Source organism: Sycon ciliatum, chromosome 3 (genome assembly GCF_964019385.1).
Source record: "Sycon ciliatum chromosome 3, ocSycCili1.1, whole genome shotgun sequence".
In the NCBI taxonomy this organism is placed as follows: domain Eukaryota; kingdom Metazoa; phylum Porifera; class Calcarea; order Leucosolenida; family Sycettidae; genus Sycon; species Sycon ciliatum.
The window spans coordinates 2,519,989-2,542,273 of record NC_088645.1 but is presented as its reverse complement, the minus strand read 5'-3'; the positions used below and the strand labels follow the sequence as shown (position 1 = coordinate 2,542,273).

The following is a 22,285-nucleotide window of genomic DNA, read 5'->3' as shown; positions in this document are numbered from 1 at the left end:
TGATCTAGCTCAAAGCGCGGAGTCGATTGAGAAAAATGACCAAGATCATAAAGAAGGCTTGTTTGCTTCCAAAAAATGTTTTAGTAGCTCAGTCCATGCACTGAAAACTGCACTTGCCTTGTTTCTGTACAGTAGATCTACGTACAGAGTGCACTTGCAAGGCACAACTACACAAGCACAGTAGCTCGTACAGACTCAGTTGTGACCAGCAATTGCGTGTGGGAGTCAAGTGCCCTACTCAAGTGCATGCATGTTCGGCTCTCATGCATGGTAGATCTACAGTGCATCTGTTGTGATGCACTACATGTACAGCACAGCATGCACTACATGTACAGCACAGCATACACTACATGTACAGCACAGCATGCACTACATGTACAGCACAGAATGCACTACATGTACAGCACAGCATACACTACATGTACAGCACAGCATGCACTACATGTACAGCACAGCATGCACTGCATGTACAGCACAGCATGCACTACATGTACAGCACAGCATACACTACATGTACAGCACAGCATACACTACATGTACAGCACAGAATGCACTACATGTACAGCACAGCATACACTACATGTACAGCACAGCATGCACTACATGTACAGCACAGCATGCACTACATGTACAGCACAGCATGCACTACATGTACAGCACAGCATACACTACATGTACAGCACAGCATGCACTACATGTACAGCACAGCATGCACTACATGTACAGCATAGCATGCACTACATGTACAGCACAGCATACACTACATGTACAGCACAGCATGCACTACATGTACAGCACAGCATACACTACATGTACAGCACAGCATACACTACATGTACAGCACAGCATGCACTACATGTACAGCACAGCATACACTACATGTACAGCACAGCATGCACTACATGTACAGCACAGCATGCACTACATGTACAGCACAGCATGCACTACATGTACAGCACAGCATGCACTACATGTACAGCACAGCATGCACTACATGTACAGCACAGCATACACTACATGTACAGCACAGCATGCACTACATGTACAGCACAGCATGCACTACATGTACAGCACAGCATGCACTACATGTACAGCACAGCATACACTACATGTACAGCACAGCATACACTACATGTACAGCACAGCATACACTACATGTACAGCACAGCATGCACTACATGTACAGCACAGCATGCACTACATGTACAGCACAGCATGCACTACATGTACAGCACAGCATGCACTACATGTACAGCACAGCATGCACTACATGTACAGCACAGCATGCACTACATGTACAGCATAGCATGCACTACATGTACAGCACAGCATGCACTACATGTACAGCACAGCATACACTACATGTACAGCACAGCATGCACTACATGTACAGCACAGCATGCACTACATGTACAGCACAGCATGCACTACATGTACAGCACAGCATACACTACATGTACAGCACAGCATACACTACATGTACAGCACAGCATACACTACATGTACAGCACAGCATGCACTACATGTACAGCACAGCATGCACTACATGTACAGCACAGCATACACTACATGTACAGCACAGCATACACTACATGTACAGCACAGCATGCACTACATGTACAGCACAGCATGCACTACATGTACAGCACAGCATGCACTACATGTACAGCACAGCATGCACTACATGTACAGCACAGCATGCACTACATGTACAGCACAGCATGCACTACATGTACAGCACAGCATGCACTACATGTACAGCACAGCATACACTACATGTACAGCACAGCATGCACTACATGTACAGCACAGCATACACTACATGTACAGCACAGCATGCACTACATGTACAGCACAGCATGCACTACATGTACAGCACAGCATGCACTACATGTACAGCACAGCATGCACTACATGTACAGCACAGCATGCACTACATGTACAGCACAGCATACACTACATGTACAGCACAGCATACACTACATGTACAGCACAGCATGCACTACATGTACAGCACAGCATACACTACATGTACAGCACAGCATACACTACATGTACAGCACAGCATACACTACATGTACAGCACAGCATACACTACATGTACAGCACAGCATGCACTACATGTACAGCATAGCATGCACTACATGTACAGCACAGCATACACTACATGTACAGCACAGCATACACTACATGTACAGCACAGCATGCACTACATGTACAGCACAGCATGCACTACATGTACAGCACAGCATGCACTACATGTACAGCACAGCATGCACTACATGTACAGCACAGCATGCACTACATGTACAGCACAGCATGCACTACATGTACAGCACAGCATACACTACATGTACAGCACAGCATACACTACATGTACAGCACAGCATGCACTACATGTACAGCACAGCATGCACTACATGTACAGCACAGCATGCACTACATGTACAGCACAGCATGCACTACATGTACAGCACAGCATACACTACATGTACAGCACAGCATGCACTACATGTACAGCACAGCATGCACTACATGTACAGCACAGCATGCACTACATGTACAGCACAGCATGCACTACATGTACAGCACAGCATACACTACATGTACAGCACAGCATACACTACATGTACAGCACAGCATGCACTACATGTACAGCACAGCATGCACTACATGTACAGCACAGCATGCACTACATGTACAGCACAGCATGCACTGCATGTACAGCACAGCATGCACTACATGTACAGCACAGCATGCACTACATGTACAGCACAGCATGCACTACATGTACAGCACAGCATGCACTACATGTACAGCACAGCATACACTACATGTACAGCACAGCATGCACTACATGTACAGCACAGCATACACTACATGTACAGCACAGCATACACTACATGTACAGCACAGCATGCACTACATGTACAGCACAGCATACACTACATGTACAGCACAGCATGCACTACATGTACAGCACAGCATGCACTACATGTACAGCACAGCATGCACTACATGTACAGCACAGCATGCACTACATGTACAGCACAGCATACACTACATGTACAGCACAGCATGCACTACATGTACAGCATAGCATGCACTACATGTACAGCACAGCATGCACTACATGTACAGCACAGCATACACTACATGTACAGCACAGCATGCACTACATGTACAGCACAGCATGCACTACATGTACAGCACAGCATGCACTACATGTACAGCACAGCATACACTACATGTACAGCACAGCATGCACTACATGTACAGCACAGCATGCACTACATGTACAGCACAGCATGCACTACATGTACAGCACAGCATGCACTACATGTACAGCACAGCATGCACTACATGTACAGCACAGCATACACTACATGTACAGCACAGCATGCACTACATGTACAGCACAGCATGCACTACATGTACAGCACAGCATGCACTACATGTACAGCACAGCATGCACTACATGTACAGCACAGCATACACTACATGTACAGCACAGCATGCACTACATGTACAGCACAGCATACACTACATGTACAGCACAGCATACACTACATGTACAGCACAGCATGCACTACATGTACAGCACAGCATGCACTACATGTACAGCACAGCATGCACTACATGTACAGCACAGCATACACTACATGTACAGCACAGCATGCACTACATGTACAGCACAGCATGCACTACATGTACAGCACAGCATGCACTACATGTACAGCACAGCATGCACTACATGTACAGCACAGCATGCACTACATGTACAGCACAGCATGCACTACATGTACAGCACAGCATGCACTACATGTACAGCACAGCATGCACTACATGTACAGCACAGCATACACTACATGTACAGCACAGCATGCACTACATGTACAGCACAGCATACACTACATGTACAGCACAGCATGCACTACATGTACAGCACAGCATGCACTACATGTACAGCACAGAATGCACTACATGTACAGCACAGCATGCACTACATGTACAGCACAGCATGCACTGCATGTACAGCACAGCATGCACTACATGTACAGCACAGCATGCACTACATGTACAGCACAGCATACACTACATGTACAGCACAGCATGCACTACATGTAGAGCACAGCATGCACTACATGTACAGCACAGCATGCACTGCATGTACAGCACAGCATACACTACATGTACAGCACAGCATGCACTACATGTACAGCACAGCATACACTACATGTACAGCACAGCATACACTACATGTACAGCACAGCATGCACTACATGTACAGCACAGCATGCACTACATGTACAGCACAGCATACACTACATGTACAGCACAGCATGCACTACATGTACAGCACAGCATACACTACATGTACAGCACAGCATGCACTACATGTACAGCACAGCATGCACTACATGTACAGCACAGCATGCACTACATGTACAGCACAGCATACACTACATGTACAGCACAGCATGCACTACATGTACAGCACAGCATGCACTACATGTACAGCACAGCATGCACTACATGTACAGCACAGCATGCACTACATGTACAGCACAGCATGCACTACATGTACAGTACAGCATGCACTACATGTACAGCACAGCATGCACTACATGTACAGCACAGCATGCACTACATGTACAGTACAGCATGCACTACATGTACAGCACAGCATGCACTACATGTACAGCACAGCATGCACTACATGTACAGCACAGCATGCACTACATGTACAGCACAGCATGCACTACATGTACAGCACAGCATACACTACATGTACAGCACAGCATACACTACATGTACAGCACAGCATGCACTACATGTACAGCACAGCATGCACTACATGTACAGCACAGCATGCACTACATGTACAGTACAGCATGCACTACATGTACAGCACAGCATACACTACATGTACAGCACAGCATGCACTACATGTACAGCACAGCATGCACTACATGTACAGCACAGCATGCACTACATGTACAGCACAGCATGCACTACATGTACAGCACAGCATACACTACATGTACAGCACAGCATGCACTACATGTACAGCATAGCATGCACTACATGTACAGCACAGCATGCACTACATGTACAGCACAGCATACACTACATGTACAGCACAGCATGCACTACATGTACAGCACAGCATGCACTACATGTACAGCACAGCATGCACTACATGTACAGCACAGCATGCACTACATGTACAGCACAGCATGCACTACATGTACAGCACAGCATGCACTACATGTACAGCACAGCATGCACTACATGTACAGCACAGCATGCACTACATGTACAGCACAGCATGCACTACATGTACAGCACAGCATGCACTACATGTACAGCACAGCATACACTACATGTACAGCACAGCATGCACTACATGTACAGCACAGCATACACTACATGTACAGCACAGCATGCACTACATGTACAGCACAGCATGCACTACATGTACAGCACAGCATACACTACATGTACAGCACAGCATGCACTACATGTACAGCACAGCATGCACTACATGTACAGCACAGCATACACTACATGTACAGCACAGCATGCACTACATGTACAGCACAGCATGCACTACATGTACAGCACAGCATGCACTACATGTACAGCACAGCATGCACTACATGTACAGCACAGCATACACTACATGTACAGCACAGCATGCACTACATGTACAGCACAGCATGCACTACATGTACAGCACAGCATGCACTACATGTACAGCACAGCATACACTACATGTACAGCACAGCATGCACTACATGTACAGCACAGCATGCACTACATGTACAGCACAGCATACACTACATGTACAGCACAGCATGCACTACATGTACAGCACAGCATGCACTACATGTACAGCACAGCATGCACTACATGTACAGCACAGCATGCACTACATGTACAGCACAGCATGCACTACATGTACAGCACAGCATGCACTACATGTACAGCACAGCATGCACTACATGTACAGCACAGCATGCACTACATGTACAGCACAGCATGCACTACATGTACAGCACAGCATGCACTACATGTACAGCACAGCATACACTACATGTACAGCACAGCATGCACTACATGTACAGCACAGCATACACTACATGTACAGCACAGCATACACTACATGTACAGCACAGCATGCACTACATGTACAGCACAGCATGCACTGCATGTACAGCACAGCATGCACTACATGTACAGCACAGCATGCACTACATGTACAGCACAGCATACACTACATGTACAGCACAGCATGCACTACATGTAGAGCACAGCATGCACTACATGTACAGCACAGCATGCACTGCATGTACAGCACAGCATACACTACATGTACAGCACAGCATACACTACATGTACAGCACAGCATGCACTACATGTACAGCACAGCATACACTACATGTACAGCACAGCATGCACTACATGTACAGCACAGCATGCACTACATGTACAGCACAGCATGCACTACATGTACAGCACAGCATACACTACATGTACAGCACAGCATGCACTACATGTACAGCACAGCATGCACTACATGTACAGCACAGCATGCACTACATGTACAGCACAGTATGCACTACATGTACAGCACAGCATACACTACATGTACAGCACAGCATGCACTACATGTACAGCACAGCATGCACTACATGTACAGCACAGCATGCACTACATGTACAGCACAGCATGCACTACATGTACAGCACAGCATGCACTACATGTACAGCACAGCATGCACTACATGTACAGTACAGCATGCACTACATGTACAGCACAGCATACACTACATGTACAGCACAGCATGCACTACATGTACAGCACAGCATGCACTACATGTACAGCACAGCATACACTACATGTACAGCACAGCATGCACTACATGTACAGCACAGCATGCACTACATGTACAGCACAGCATGCACTACATGTACAGCACAGCATACACTACATGTACAGCACAGCATACACTACATGTACAGCACAGCATGCACTACATGTACAGCACAGCATGCACTACATGTACAGCACAGCATGCACTACATGTACAGCACAGCATGCACTACATGTACAGCACAGCATGCACTACATGTACAGCACAGCATACACTACATGTACAGCACAGCATACACTACATGTACAGCACAGCATGCACTACATGTACAGCATAGCATGCACTACATGTACAGCACAGCATACACTACATGTACAGCACAGCATGCACTACATGTACAGCACAGCATGCACTACATGTACAGCACAGCATACACTACATGTACAGCACAGCATACACTACATGTACAGCACAGCATGCACTACATGTACAGCACAGCATGCACTACATGTACAGCACAGCATGCACTACATGTACAGCACAGCATGCACTGCATGTACAGCACAGCATGCACTACATGTACAGCACAGCATACACTACATGTACAGCACAGCATGCACTACATGTACAGCACAGCATGCACTACATGTACAGCACAGCATGCACTACATGTACAGCACAGCATACACTACATGTACAGTACAGCATGCACTACATGTACAGCACAGCATGCACTACATGTACAGCACAGCATGCACTACATGTACAGCACAGCATGCACTACATGTACAGCACAGCATGCACTACATGTACAGCACAGCATGCACTACATGTACAGCACAGCATGCACTGCATGTACAGCACAGCATGCACTACATGTACAGCACAGCATGCACTACATGTACAGCACAGCATGCACTACATGTACAGCACAGCATACACTACATGTACAGCACAGCATACACTACATGTACAGCACAGCATGCACTACATGTACAGCACAGCATGCACTACATGTACAGCACAGCATGCACTGCATGTACAGCACAGCATGCACTACATGTACAGCACAGCATACACTACATGTACAGCACAGCATGCACTACATGTACAGCACAGCATGCACTACATGTACAGCACAGCATACACTACATGTACAGCACAGCATACACTACATGTACAGCACAGCATGCACTACATGTACAGCACAGCATGCACTACATGTACAGCACAGCATGCACTACATGTACAGCACAGCATGCACTGCATGTACAGCACAGCATGCACTACATGTACAGCACAGCATACACTACATGTACAGCACAGCATACACTACATGTACAGCACAGCATACACTACATGTACAGCACAGCATGCACTACATGTACAGCACAGCATGCACTACATGTACAGCACAGCATGCACTACATGTACAGCACAGCATACACTACATGTACAGTACAGCATGCACTACATGTACAGCACAGCATGCACTACATGTACAGCACAGCATGCACTACATGTACAGCACAGCATGCACTACATGTACAGCACAGCATGCACTACATGTACAGCACAGCATGCACTACATGTACAGCACAGCATGCACTGCATGTACAGCACAGCATGCACTACATGTACAGCACAGCATGCACTACATGTACAGCACAGCATGCACTACATGTACAGCACAGCATACACTACATGTACAGCACAGCATACACTACATGTACAGCACAGCATGCACTACATGTACAGCACAGCATGCACTACATGTACAGCACAGCATGCACTACATGTACAGCACAGCATGCACTACATGTACAGCACAGCATACACTACATGTACAGCACAGCATGCACTACATGTACAGCACAGCATGCACTACATGTACAGCACAGCATGCACTACATGTACAGCACAGCATACACTACATGTACAGCACAGCATGCACTACATGTACAGCACAGCATGCACTACATGTACAGCACAGCATACACTACATGTACAGCACAGCATGCACTACATGTACAGCACAGCATGCACTACATGTACAGCACAGCATGCACTACATGTACAGCACAGCATACACTACATGTACAGCACAGCATGCACTACATGTACAGCACAGCATGCACTACATGTACAGCACAGCATGCACTACATGTACAGCACAGCATGCACTACATGTACAGCACAGCATGCACTACATGTACAGCACAGCATGCACTACATGTACAGTACAGCATGCACTACATGTACAGCACAGCATACACTACATGTACAGCACAGCATGCACTACATGTACAGCACAGCATGCACTACATGTACAGCACAGCATACACTACATGTACAGCACAGCATGCACTACATGTACAGCACAGCATGCACTACATGTACAGCACAGCATGCACTACATGTACAGCACAGCATACACTACATGTACAGCACAGCATGCACTACATGTACAGCACAGCATGCACTACATGTACAGCACAGCATGCACTACATGTACAGCACAGCATGCACTACATGTACAGCACAGCATACACTACATGTACAGCACAGCATACACTACATGTACAGCACAGCATGCACTACATGTACAGCACAGCATGCACTACATGTACAGCACAGCATGCACTACATGTACAGCACAGCATGCACTACATGTACAGCACAGCATACACTACATGTACAGCACAGCATGCACTACATGTACAGCACAGCATACACTACATGTACAGCACAGCATGCACTACATGTACAGCACAGCATGCACTACATGTACAGCACAGAATGCACTACATGTACAGCACAGCATGCACTACATGTACAGCACAGCATGCACTGCATGTACAGCACAGCATGCACTACATGTACAGCACAGCATGCACTACATGTACAGCACAGCATGCACTACATGTACAGCACAGCATGCACTACATGTACAGCACAGCATACACTACATGTACAGCACAGCATACACTACATGTACAGCACAGCATGCACTACATGTACAGCACAGCATACACTACATGTACAGCACAGCATGCACTACATGTACAGCACAGCATGCACTACATGTACAGCACAGCATGCACTACATGTACAGCACAGCATGCACTACATGTACAGCACAGCATGCACTACATGTACAGCACAGCATGCACTACATGTACAGTACAGCATGCACTACATGTACAGCACAGCATACACTACATGTACAGCACAGCATGCACTACATGTACAGCACAGCATGCACTACATGTACAGCACAGCATGCACTACATGTACAGCACAGCATGCACTACATGTACAGCACAGCATGCACTACATGTACAGCACAGCATGCACTACATGTACAGCACAGCATACACTACATGTACAGCACAGCATACACTACATGTACAGCACAGCATACACTACATGTACAGCACAGCATGCACTACATGTACAGCACAGCATGCACTACATGTACAGCACAGCATGCACTACATGTACAGCACAGCATGCACTACATGTACAGCACAGCATGCACTACATGTACAGCACAGCATACACTACATGTACAGCACAGCATACACTACATGTACAGCACAGCATGCACTACATGTACAGCATAGCATGCACTACATGTACAGCACAGCATACACTACATGTACAGCACAGCATGCACTACATGTACAGCACAGCATGCACTACATGTACAGCACAGCATACACTACATGTACAGCACAGCATACACTACATGTACAGCACAGCATGCACTACATGTACAGCACAGCATGCACTACATGTACAGCACAGCATGCACTACATGTACAGCACAGCATGCACTGCATGTACAGCACAGCATGCACTACATGTACAGCACAGCATACACTACATGTACAGCACAGCATGCACTACATGTACAGCACAGCATGCACTACATGTACAGCACAGCATGCACTACATGTACAGCACAGCATACACTACATGTACAGTACAGCATGCACTACATGTACAGCACAGCATGCACTACATGTACAGCACAGCATGCACTACATGTACAGCACAGCATGCACTACATGTACAGCACAGCATGCACTGCATGTACAGCACAGCATGCACTACATGTACAGCACAGCATACACTACATGTACAGCACAGCATGCACTACATGTACAGCACAGCATGCACTACATGTACAGCACAGCATGCACTACATGTACAGCACAGCATACACTACATGTACAGTACAGCATGCACTACATGTACAGCACAGCATGCACTACATGTACAGCACAGCATGCACTACATGTACAGCACAGCATGCACTACATGTACAGCACAGCATGCACTACATGTACAGCACAGCATGCACTACATGTACAGCACAGCATGCACTGCATGTACAGCACAGCATGCACTACATGTACAGCACAGCATGCACTACATGTACAGCACAGCATGCACTACATGTACAGCACAGCATACACTACATGTACAGCACAGCATACACTACATGTACAGCACAGCATGCACTACATGTACAGCACAGCATGCACTACATGTACAGCACAGCATGCACTGCATGTACAGCACAGCATGCACTACATGTACAGCACAGCATACACTACATGTACAGCACAGCATGCACTACATGTACAGCACAGCATGCACTACATGTACAGCACAGCATGCACTACATGTACAGCACAGCATACACTACATGTACAGCACAGCATGCACTACATGTACAGCACAGCATGCACTACATGTACAGCACAGCATGCACTACATGTACAGCACAGCATGCACTACATGTACAGCACAGCATGCACTACATGTACAGCACAGCATGCACTACATGTACAGCACAGCATGCACTGCATGTACAGCACAGCATGCACTACATGTACAGCACAGCATGCACTACATGTACAGCACAGCATGCACTACATGTACAGCACAGCATACACTACATGTACAGCACAGCATACACTACATGTACAGCACAGCATGCACTACATGTACAGCACAGCATGCACTACATGTACAGCACAGTATGCACTACATGTACAGCACAGCATGCACTACATGTACAGCACAGCATGCACTACATGTACAGCACAGCATACACTACATGTACAGCACAGCATACACTACATGTACAGCACAGCATGCACTACATGTACAGCACAGCATACACTACATGTACAGCACAGCATGCACTACATGTACAGCACAGCATGCACTACATGTACAGCACAGCATGCACTACATGTACAGCACAGCATGCACTACATGTACAGCACAGCATACACTACATGTACAGCACAGCATACACTACATGTACAGCACAGCATGCACTACATGTACAGCACAGCATACACTACATGTACAGCACAGCATGCACTACATGTACAGCACAGCATACACTACATGTACAGCACAGCATGCACTACATGTACAGCACAGCATGCACTACATGTACAGCACAGCATACACTACATGTACAGCACAGTATGCACTACATGTACAGCACAGCATGCACTACATGTACAGTACAGCATACACTACATGTACAGCACAGCATACACTACATGTACAGCACAGCATGCACTACATGTACAGCACAGCATGCACTACATGTACAGCACAGCATACACTACATGTACAGCACAGCATACACTACATGTACAGCACAGCATGCACTACATGTACAGCACAGCATGCACTACATGTACAGCACAGCATACACTACATGTACAGCACAGCATACACTACATGTACAGCACAGCATGCACTACATGTACAGCACAGCATGCACTACATGTACAGCACAGCATACACTACATGTACAGCACAGCATACACTACATGTACAGCACAGCATGCACTACATGTACAGCACAGCATACACTACATGTACAGCACAGCATGCACTACATGTACAGCACAGCATGCACTACATGTACAGCACAGCATGCACTACATGTACAGCACAGCATGCACTACATGTACAGCACAGCATACACTACATGTACAGTACAGCATGCACTACATGTACAGCACAGCATGCACTACATGTACAGCACAGCATGCACTACATGTACAGCACAGCATGCACTACATGTACAGCACAGCATGCACTACATGTACAGCACAGCATGCACTACATGTACAGCACAGCATGCACTACATGTACAGCACAGCATGCACTACATGTACAGCATAGCATGCACTACATGTACAGCACAGCATGCACTACATGTACAGCACAGCATACACTACATGTACAGCACAGCATGCACTACATGTACAGCACAGCATGCACTACATGTACAGCACAGCATGCACTACATGTACAGCACAGCATACACTACATGTACAGCACAGCATGCACTACATGTACAGCACAGCATGCACTACATGTACAGCACAGCATACACTACATGTACAGCACAGCATGCACTACATGTACAGCACAGCATGCACTACATGTACAGCACAGCATGCACTACATGTACAGCACAGCATGCACTACATGTACAGCACAGCATGCACTACATGTACAGCACAGCATGCACTACATGTACAGCACAGCATGCACTACATGTACAGCACAGCATGCACTACATGTACAGCATAGCATGCACTACATGTACAGCACAGCATACACTACATGTACAGCACAGCATACACTACATGTACAGCACAGCATGCACTACATGTACAGCACAGCATGCACTACATGTACAGCACAGCATACACTACATGTACAGCACAGCATACACTACATGTACAGCACAGCATGCACTACATGTACAGCACAGCATGCACTACATGTACAGCACAGCATGCACTACATGTACAGCACAGTAGCATGCATTCAAGTAGCTTCACAGTCATTAGTATGTGTAGGAGACAATGTGGCTATTTTGAAACAGCAATGACAGCTTGATCCATAAACGAGGGGTGTGGGGAATGTCTTTGGCGAATGAGAGCTGTTGCATTGGCTAGCTGTACATCCCAGCAAGCGGGAATGTGCTGGATATCGATACTAAACACCCGTTCATCGCGGTGGTGAGACTGAGCAGACCCCGAGGTACGACTACTTCGTATACTAAATGTGTACAGTGCGTATGGTGAAACAAGTCGAAACTGGTTTCCAGCGAAATGTTGTTATCTATGTACAATATCCACCAATATGCTTTATCTAGGGCCCAAAGGCTATCCAATTCATCAGGATTTGTGGCCTTACTATTTTTCGTTACTCCGCGTTTTGGGTTGAAATCTGAACATAAAAAGTAGCACTGATGACGTCATTCTGCTCATAATTGAAATTTGATACCGGAAATCGATGACAACTAATCCAATGTATCGACACAGAAAATTTAGTTGAAAAATATTGATGTATGCCAAAATTATTACCAATACAAGTTAGGGGCGTCACCCGTGAGGGGCACGGGGGCACGTGCACCCCCTAACAAATTCGACCTTGTTTTTTTGCGAACTCCTGGTTTTGAAAAGTGTAGTGCTGGTAGAATCTACTAATAAACTGCATGCACTAAAACTAGTTTTACTGCGCTGCTGCGATCGCGTGAGTGTATGTAGCGAGTGCATGGAGCGAGTGCATGTAGCGAGTGCATGTAGCGAGTGCATGTAGCGAGTGCATGTAGCGAGTGCATGTAGCGAGTGCATGTAGCGAGTGCATTTACATGACCGATTGCAGTAGTACTCTACTACTACTACTGCTACTAATTTAGTATTTAAAAGTTACCTTCTACGCACGTAGATCTCTGCGTGCACGTGTGCGCATGCAGCGCTGCATCCTTTGGCCTTGTACTAGAATATACACGCGTGTCGGCATTCTGGGTGTTTGTTTGAAACAGAAGAAATAAATAATTCAGTGTGGTCGCAAGTAAGTTCGTCAGGTCACCACAATTGAAGAGTCTTTGGAGCTGTTTCCTCTCAAAATGTCGTCTTCTCGAAAAAGGAAAGCGTCTGGCCAGCTCACTATCAGCGGCGAACTTTTTCGGAGGAATGCGAACACTGAAGTGAGGCGAGGGGACGAAGCCATTCCTGTTGCAGCTGGGCCAGGGGAATCGGATGATGAGAGACCTCACGAAGAACCGGCACGCAGTCCTGTTGAAGCGGAACCTGTTGTCCAGGTCGAAGAGGAACCGGTTGTCCAGGTTGACAAGTCAACCGCCATGAACTGCTCAAGCTATTTTTCGGCAAGACACCCCGAAGAATAGTATCATATTCTGTATGTAGGCCATGATGTTTTAAGCAATGCTATTATTATTATTATAAAGTAATGCAGCATTAGTAATGCAGCATTAGTAATGCAGCATTAGTAATGCAGCATTAGTAATGCAGCATTAGTAATGCAGCATTATTATTATTATAATTATATGATGCAATGCTATTAATAATTATATTTTCGAGGTTTGTTATCGATGCCATGCCATCATGGCCGGGCAAAATTCCTCTGAAAAATTTTCCTCTGCAAAATTCCTGTGCAACCCTCCCCCCCCCCCCCCCCCTTGAAGGGGTCCGGTGACGCCCCTGTTTGTACACACATGATCACTTTATTATAGCTGAGCACTTTGCCAGGCATGTACGTTGTGATAATCAATACTCTATGTGACTAGCGACAACATGATGAAAGAGCAGTAACCAACTTTTCTTGTCCCATTGGGAGGGCGGGCAGGTGATTGTGTTTGTTTGTGTGTGTGTGTGTGTGTGTGTGTGTTTGTGTGCAAGGTTCTGGCGAGTGTCATCCAGACTCGTCTCCAGTCCATGGCTACGGATTTCCTCCCAGATTATCAGTGTGGCTTCAGGCGTGGCCGATCTTGTACAGATATGGTTTTCAGTGTTCGGCAGTTCCTCGAGAAGACCATTGAGCACGACTGCAAAGGCTTCTTTGTATTTATAGACCTCAAGAAAGCCTATGATTCCGTGCCTCGGGATTGGCTGTGGCAAGTCTTATCCAGAGCGGGTATCCCTGCTCCCATGCTTGTCGTGATCCGTTCCTTTCACACTGACATGTCGGCGGTGGTTCGGGTAGAGAACACGACAACTGACCCTATCCGCATCACGAATGGTCTCCGCCAGGGGTGCAACATGGCAACTGTGCTGTTTAACATCTTCATGTGGGCGGTGGTGACTGTGTTGCAGCGACGAGTCCGAGATTTACCCGGTGTTGGTTTTGAGTTCTGGCATTGTGATGGTGACAGTAACCTTAACCGCGAGCCTACCCGGACGGATCCGGTTGCCATTGCCACTGGGTCACAGTTTGCAGACGACTCAGCACTTTTCGCGACGACTCGTGCAGGGGCGGAGACGGCACTTGCAGTGTTTGACACGACCGCAGCTGAGTTTGGGCTTAAAGTTAGCGCTACCAAGACACAGTTCTTGGTTGCAGGCAGGGATGTTGCACCTGGGGACTGCGCTCCAATCGAGCTAGCTGGCACGGTCACCGAGTGTGTTTCAGAGTCCCAGTATCTTGGATCTCTCATTCATCGCGGTGGCCGGTCGACACAGGACATCAATGCTCGGATTGCGCATGCATCTAGTGCTTGTGACGCCTTGCAAGGAACCATCTTCAGCAATTCTGACGTCGATTTGGATATCAAGAGGTGTGTGTTTAATGCATGTATGCTGTCGCTCCTCCTCTTTGGGTCAGAGTGTTGGACACCATTGCAGCACAATCACCAACGTTTGTCAGTCTTTCATATGTGGCGCATCCGTTCTGTAATGGGTAGCCGAGTGGTAGGCGCGGTGAAATCAACAAGAATTACTTTTATTCTACTTTCAGGTACACACCTGAAAGTTAATCGTTCGTGAAAGATGAAGCGGCAAAATAAATAACTTTCTCTCCGGTGCTCACCTAGAGGCTGAATCCTTATTCTTCGAGTTAGCTTTCATTGCTATCCAATCTAATCTAATCTAATTAGAACAGAAAAAACGCAGCTGCTTTTATGCAGCAAACGCCGTACGCTTATATGCGAAGATACACTAAAATTAATATACATAAGGTCGCTCCGTATTGCTTCCGTATTACTTCCGTATTACTTCCGTATTGGTCGGGCAGGGATACTACACCCTCCCTTCCTACAGATAATCACGCCCTCGTGATTTTCAAAAAATTAGTGAGGAGTTACGAACAACAGCGTCAACCGGAAGATGGCAAATTATATCGGAAATGATAACGTTTAGAGTAGACAGAAGAAATGAACTGATAACAAATCATAAAGTAGAAGCACACCAGGTTCACACGATCTCTCGGGGTAAAAAAGGGGAAAGAACTGTCTTCCAAATAGGACCTGAAAAACTACAGCACTCTTGCTGCACAACGCTGGCACAACCCGCCAGGAACATCGCAGTTCAAAAACCGAACTGAATACACTATATCTATAAGGGGCGTTGTCACACACATTGTCCCACGTTAGCTGGGTAAGCCGTGGCTCACCATGATCAGACGCCTACCAAACTAAACTGGATTCACACACTCGCATAAAGGAAGACTGAAGAGAACAGGGAGACTGAAGGAAGACAGGAAAGAAAATGCCATACCTGGAATCAGCGTTAGTAACCACGGCGGCGGCTGGAGCTATGGCGGAGGGCGAGCCAGGTTTTATCTTCATCTTCGTTGAGGCGGTCACTCAGAGCGGCTAGCTCGGCGTCAGACAAATGACCTGATTGACCTCCCTCCTCGTCTTGAATCGTGGTCTTCACATGGTCGATAGCATCGCTTTGCGCGACGTAAAGAGTGATGGTCTAGCCAGGAATAGTGTTGACGAAAATCTGCATCCCACCACGGAGGCGAAGTACCAAGTGAAGAGTGGGCTCATGCTTCCGACTGCGTGCCGGCGAAAATCAAACGCTGCTGGTCTTGGGAAATACCCTCCTTGTCTTGGGCAGCAGCCTGCCTGTTGTCGTCCTCATCAGCTTCGCCATCACCACCGGTAGTATACATGTAGGTAGCGGGTCGCTTGGAATCGCCATCGGAGTCTCCAGTGTGTGCCGTGCGGAGAGAAGGGTGATCCACGCTAGCACCCTGACTGAGCTGCAGGCTAATAAGCAGTGCCAGGCCGAGGAAGGCAAGAAACATGATTCTCATCTTGATTCGTCGCACGGAGCTGTAGCGGGTTGAGCCATCGGAGTCTGGGGTCGAATCACGTTGTTTTATTTAAAACAACACCGCTGCCACCAATGTAGTGGGTAGCCGAGTGGTAGGCGCGGTGAAATCAACAAGAATTACTTTTATTCTACTTTCAGGTACACACCTGAAAGTTAATCGTTCGTGAAAGATGAAGCGGCAAAATAAATAACTTTCTCTCCGGTGCTCACCTAGAGGCTGAATCCTTATTCTTCGAGTTAGCTTTCATTGCTATCCAATCTAATCTAATCTAATTAGAACAGAAAAAACGCAGCTGCTTTTATGCAGCAAACGCCGTACGCTTATATGTGAAGAGACACTAAAATTAATATACATAAGGTCGCTCCGTATTGCTTCCGTATTACTTCCGTATTACTTCCGTATTGGTCGGGCAGGGATACTACAGTTCCACATTGGGTGTGTTCCGCAGAGATTGTTGGCATAATCACACAACCAACGCCCAACTGTTGGAGATGTGGGGTGACACTGATACCATCTGCGTGAAAGTTGCACAGCGTCGCCTAGAGTGGCTAGGCCATGTGGCCCGGATGGACAGTAGCTGGATGCCGAGACAGATCCTGTTTGGCTCACTTCCCACACGTCGCCCAGCACATGGCCCTCGCAAGCGCTCGAAGGATTGCGTTGTCTCCGACCTAAGAGTTCGTGGCCTCACCAATGAATCGTACCCTATTGCCTGTGAGTCCCGCGCTGACTGGCGGGCTATGTACGCCGAGCCTGTGGAGAATGTGCCTCAGCCTGGCCCAGTGGTATGTGCGGATTGCAATCGGTCATTCTCGCGCCCTGGAGATCGTGCTCGCCACAAATGTGTGGTTGAGCGGGCCAAGCCGATTGCTGAGTAGCAAGGGGCTTGCCACTGTGGAGATTGTGGGCGTTGGTTTTGAAGCAAGGGTGGTCTAGCTGTTCACTGCTGTTCAGCCTCCCGAAAAAGTCTATGTGCAGGATGCCTGCTGTGCTGCGCACTGTGCTGTGTGTGCCCGCTGCTTTCGGACTGCGCAAGGCCGCGGTCGTCACCGGTGCTCGAGGACTGGCCCGCGCCCGACTGCCCAGCAGCGTAATTCGTTCAGTCATGTATGCATGTGTTTTCGCCAGTTCCGTTTGCTCCACCATCTCCGGCGTCATCAGGCTGCGTGCTCCATCTTCCTCTCTGATGCCCCTCCGGGTCCCACGTGACCCCTGTGGCAGTGGCTCTACAGGACAGGACAGGTGTGTGTGTGTGTGTGTGTGTGTGTGTGTGTGTGTGTGTGTGTGTGTGTGTGTGTGTGTGAAGCGATATTCCACGATGTAACACTGCCAATATCCATCAAAGGGTCAGCGTACAATGCTTGTGTGCTGTGGACTCTGCTCTATGGGTCCGAATGCTGGGTACCGCTACACGCTGATGTTCATGCGTTGTCTGTCTTTCATTTCCGTTGTGTCTGCACAATTCTGGGCATCAGTCGTCAAGATGTATGGAATGACAGGATAACTAATGTTGAAGTTCTGGAGCGCTGGGGAGATACCTTGGACATGGAGTGTCGTGTCAGCAGACGTCGCCTTGAGTGGCTTGGTTATGTGTCAAGGATGGAGGATGAGCGCGTCCCGAATGCTCTACTGTTCGGTTCGTTTCCAAACAAGGGACCTGCCCATGGTCCGTGGAAAAGGTGGCGAGACTGTGTTCGGAGTGACGTCAAACTACTTGACGACTGGTGTGAAGTGGCCACTTCTTCTCGCTCCAAATGGCGCAAGGCTTACCGTTGTCTGCCAGACAAGCAGAACAGACCTCGACCATCACCGGGTGTGTGCCAAACTTGTCACCGCTCCTTCAGTCGTGTAAGTGACAGGAAGCGACACAAGTGTACAGCTACGCGTGCCCCACCTGTAAGCCAACAGCCAAGAAGGTGTCACTGCGACCAGTGCAACATATGGTTCCGGAGCAAGGGTGGATTTGCCCGACACAAGTGCTCACCACCGACATCACCAGCAGAGGCATCTTCTGACACACTTGAGTCACCGGTTATGAACAATATGTCCTGCGAACGCTGCAGCTACCACTGCACCCGCTGCAACCGCTGTGTGCCATCGCGCCAAGGCATGAAGCGTCACAAGTGCAGCCCTAGCTCGGCCAGAGCAACCAACGCAGACCGTAGCTCCTTCTGCATCGTTTGCAATTGCGTTCGGCATTTCAGTAGACCACAGGACCTATCCCGTCATCGCCCCTACTGTTCCGAACCTGCTCAACCCCCATGGGGCCCGCATAGCCAGAATATTGCATCGCGTCCAAGGTCCAAGGTGTGTGTGTGTGTATGTGTGTGAGTTAGTGTGTGTGTTTGTGTGTCTGTGTGTTTGTATATACATGTACATGTATATGTGTGTGTGTACTTGTGCATTCGTACATGGGTGCATACACACGGTACGACTACTATGACCATGGTCGTACCACTTTTCGTCCAGGATGGTCCACCGAATTCATCCAAAAAAGCAATAAAACAAATTCTAGGATCTTCGGACTTGTACAAAACATCGCAACTTTCCTTGCAAGGAGCATACAGACTTGATGCCTAGCACTAGCACTGAGTAGCAGCTAACTATTGCCCAAGACTCCAGGCGGCTATCCATTACGATAGGCGGTTGGAGTCACCGGTAGAGACAACCAGACGATGGATTCCTCACAGACGCATTTACTGCAAACTTGACGGAAACAGAGCTGAGCTGGCGGCGATCACTGGGTCCAGAACTAAAAATTTCCAAGATCTACCATGTTACAATGGCGATCAGCACAGTCAAGAGACACTACACAGGGGCGTCGGAAGGTGTTTTAGGTACGGTCAGCCATTAGAAGTAAATTTACTCGTGTGTGGGGGGGGGGGGCAGTGGTAATTGGGATGAAAATTTTGGAATTTTAGATCCCAGATCAGTGTATTTTGTTGATTCACGGGGTATCTGGGGCAAAAAGTGGTATGGTCAATACCGTAGTGACCGTACCGTGTGCGACGTCCCTGCTACATGTATGTAACTTGTCAGCTACAACATAATTATATTCTTTCCACAACTACACCTACCTAGCACCTCTGGTTCCTGACAATCTACTGCAAGCTGATGCGAAAATGCATTACACCCGCGAACGCCGCGCTTGTAAACAGACAAGGGAAGCGCTTCATTCTCCGAAGTTGAAAAGTGTTTGGACTGCTGCTCCAAGGCGGCAGAAAATTCTGCTGCTGTTCACCGACACGACTCGCTTCACCTAACGATTTACGATCCTTTCGTTTTCCGAGTTTTCTGGTAGCAGCAACAAGAATTGCGTCCGCGACGACAGGACAAAAGTCTCTCGCAAACTAAAGTCCTGTTGCCATGAAGACAGAGAAGATTCCTGAAGCCCTTTCTTCTGCTTCCAGTGTTGTAGCTCTCTGGTCCACTGGCAGATCTTTCCATCCCACCGAACAAAAAAAAAGGATCTTCTCACTCTAAAAACAACTAAAATTACTTCGCGACTGTCCAGGCCGGCCGTGTACATAGTGCATGCGACGCAGCACACTACTGCAGAATATGACATACTAGTACGTTTTTGCACAGCGGCTGGCGCTAAAACGCGCACCACGCTTGTACTTCGGATTTTGCGATTTTTTCGAGGGCAATGGGTTCCTTTTGCCTTGATTGGCTACCTACGATGTACAGAAAATACCAAAAATCCATTAGAAGTATGTTTTTGGAGCTGGAGTGGGGGAGCCCTCCTTTGCAGCTGTAGAGTGCTAAAACGTGCCCTGTTAGCCGAAAAATCCTTATTTTTTTTCTCCGGGGGGACACCCTGACCCCGGTCGTACCACTCCCAGCCGCCCTGTGATGCCCTGACACGGGTGCATACACATGTGTGTGCATGTGAGAGAGTGTTTATGTGTACCTATCTTATCATGTATATAGGTGAACAAGATACAACTGCAGCATGTGAACGCATAGTGGAAATGCAAAACCAGACCAACACAACTGTCCATCAACTACAGGAGCAAAGTGCTACAACCTCAACAAGCATTGTACAACTACTGGAGCAAAATGCTACAAGTACCGCAAGCATTGGACAACTACAGGAGCAAAGTGCTACAACCTCCACAAGCATTGGACAACTACTGGAGCAGCAGCAAGACACTAGTGATAAGGTTTCACGTGTCTCAGCAGCTGTTACCACTATTCAACAAGGTGAGTACATGTTTCCAAGGTTTACAATAAAACCTCTAACTAAAGACCAGTGTGACTAGT

At 47.4% G+C, this 22,285-nt stretch overlaps 1 protein-coding gene and 1 long non-coding RNA gene across 3 annotated transcripts in view; one reads left to right on the top strand and one right to left on the bottom strand.

The window, feature by feature from the left end:
* LOC135811213 (E3 ubiquitin-protein ligase TRIM71-like) overlaps positions 1 to 22,285 on the top strand; it is a 233,073-nt gene that overhangs the window by 20,843 nt on the left and 189,945 nt on the right. The window contains exon 4 of one of the 2 annotated variants that reach the window (XM_065324404.1): positions 21,953 to 22,225. The exons of the other annotated variant lie outside the window; for it this stretch is intronic. Coding sequence (XP_065180476.1) covers positions 21,953 to 22,225 — 273 coding nt within the window. The remainder of the gene's footprint in view (positions 1 to 21,952; positions 22,226 to 22,285) is intronic. 2 annotated transcript variants of the gene reach the window in all.
* LOC135811215 (uncharacterized) lies at positions 21,883 to 22,197 on the bottom strand. Its single transcript, XR_010552566.1, has 2 exons — positions 22,134 to 22,197; positions 21,883 to 22,049 (listed from the first exon to the last, which is right to left on the bottom strand). It is a non-coding gene; the product is annotated as an uncharacterized LOC135811215 (long non-coding RNA).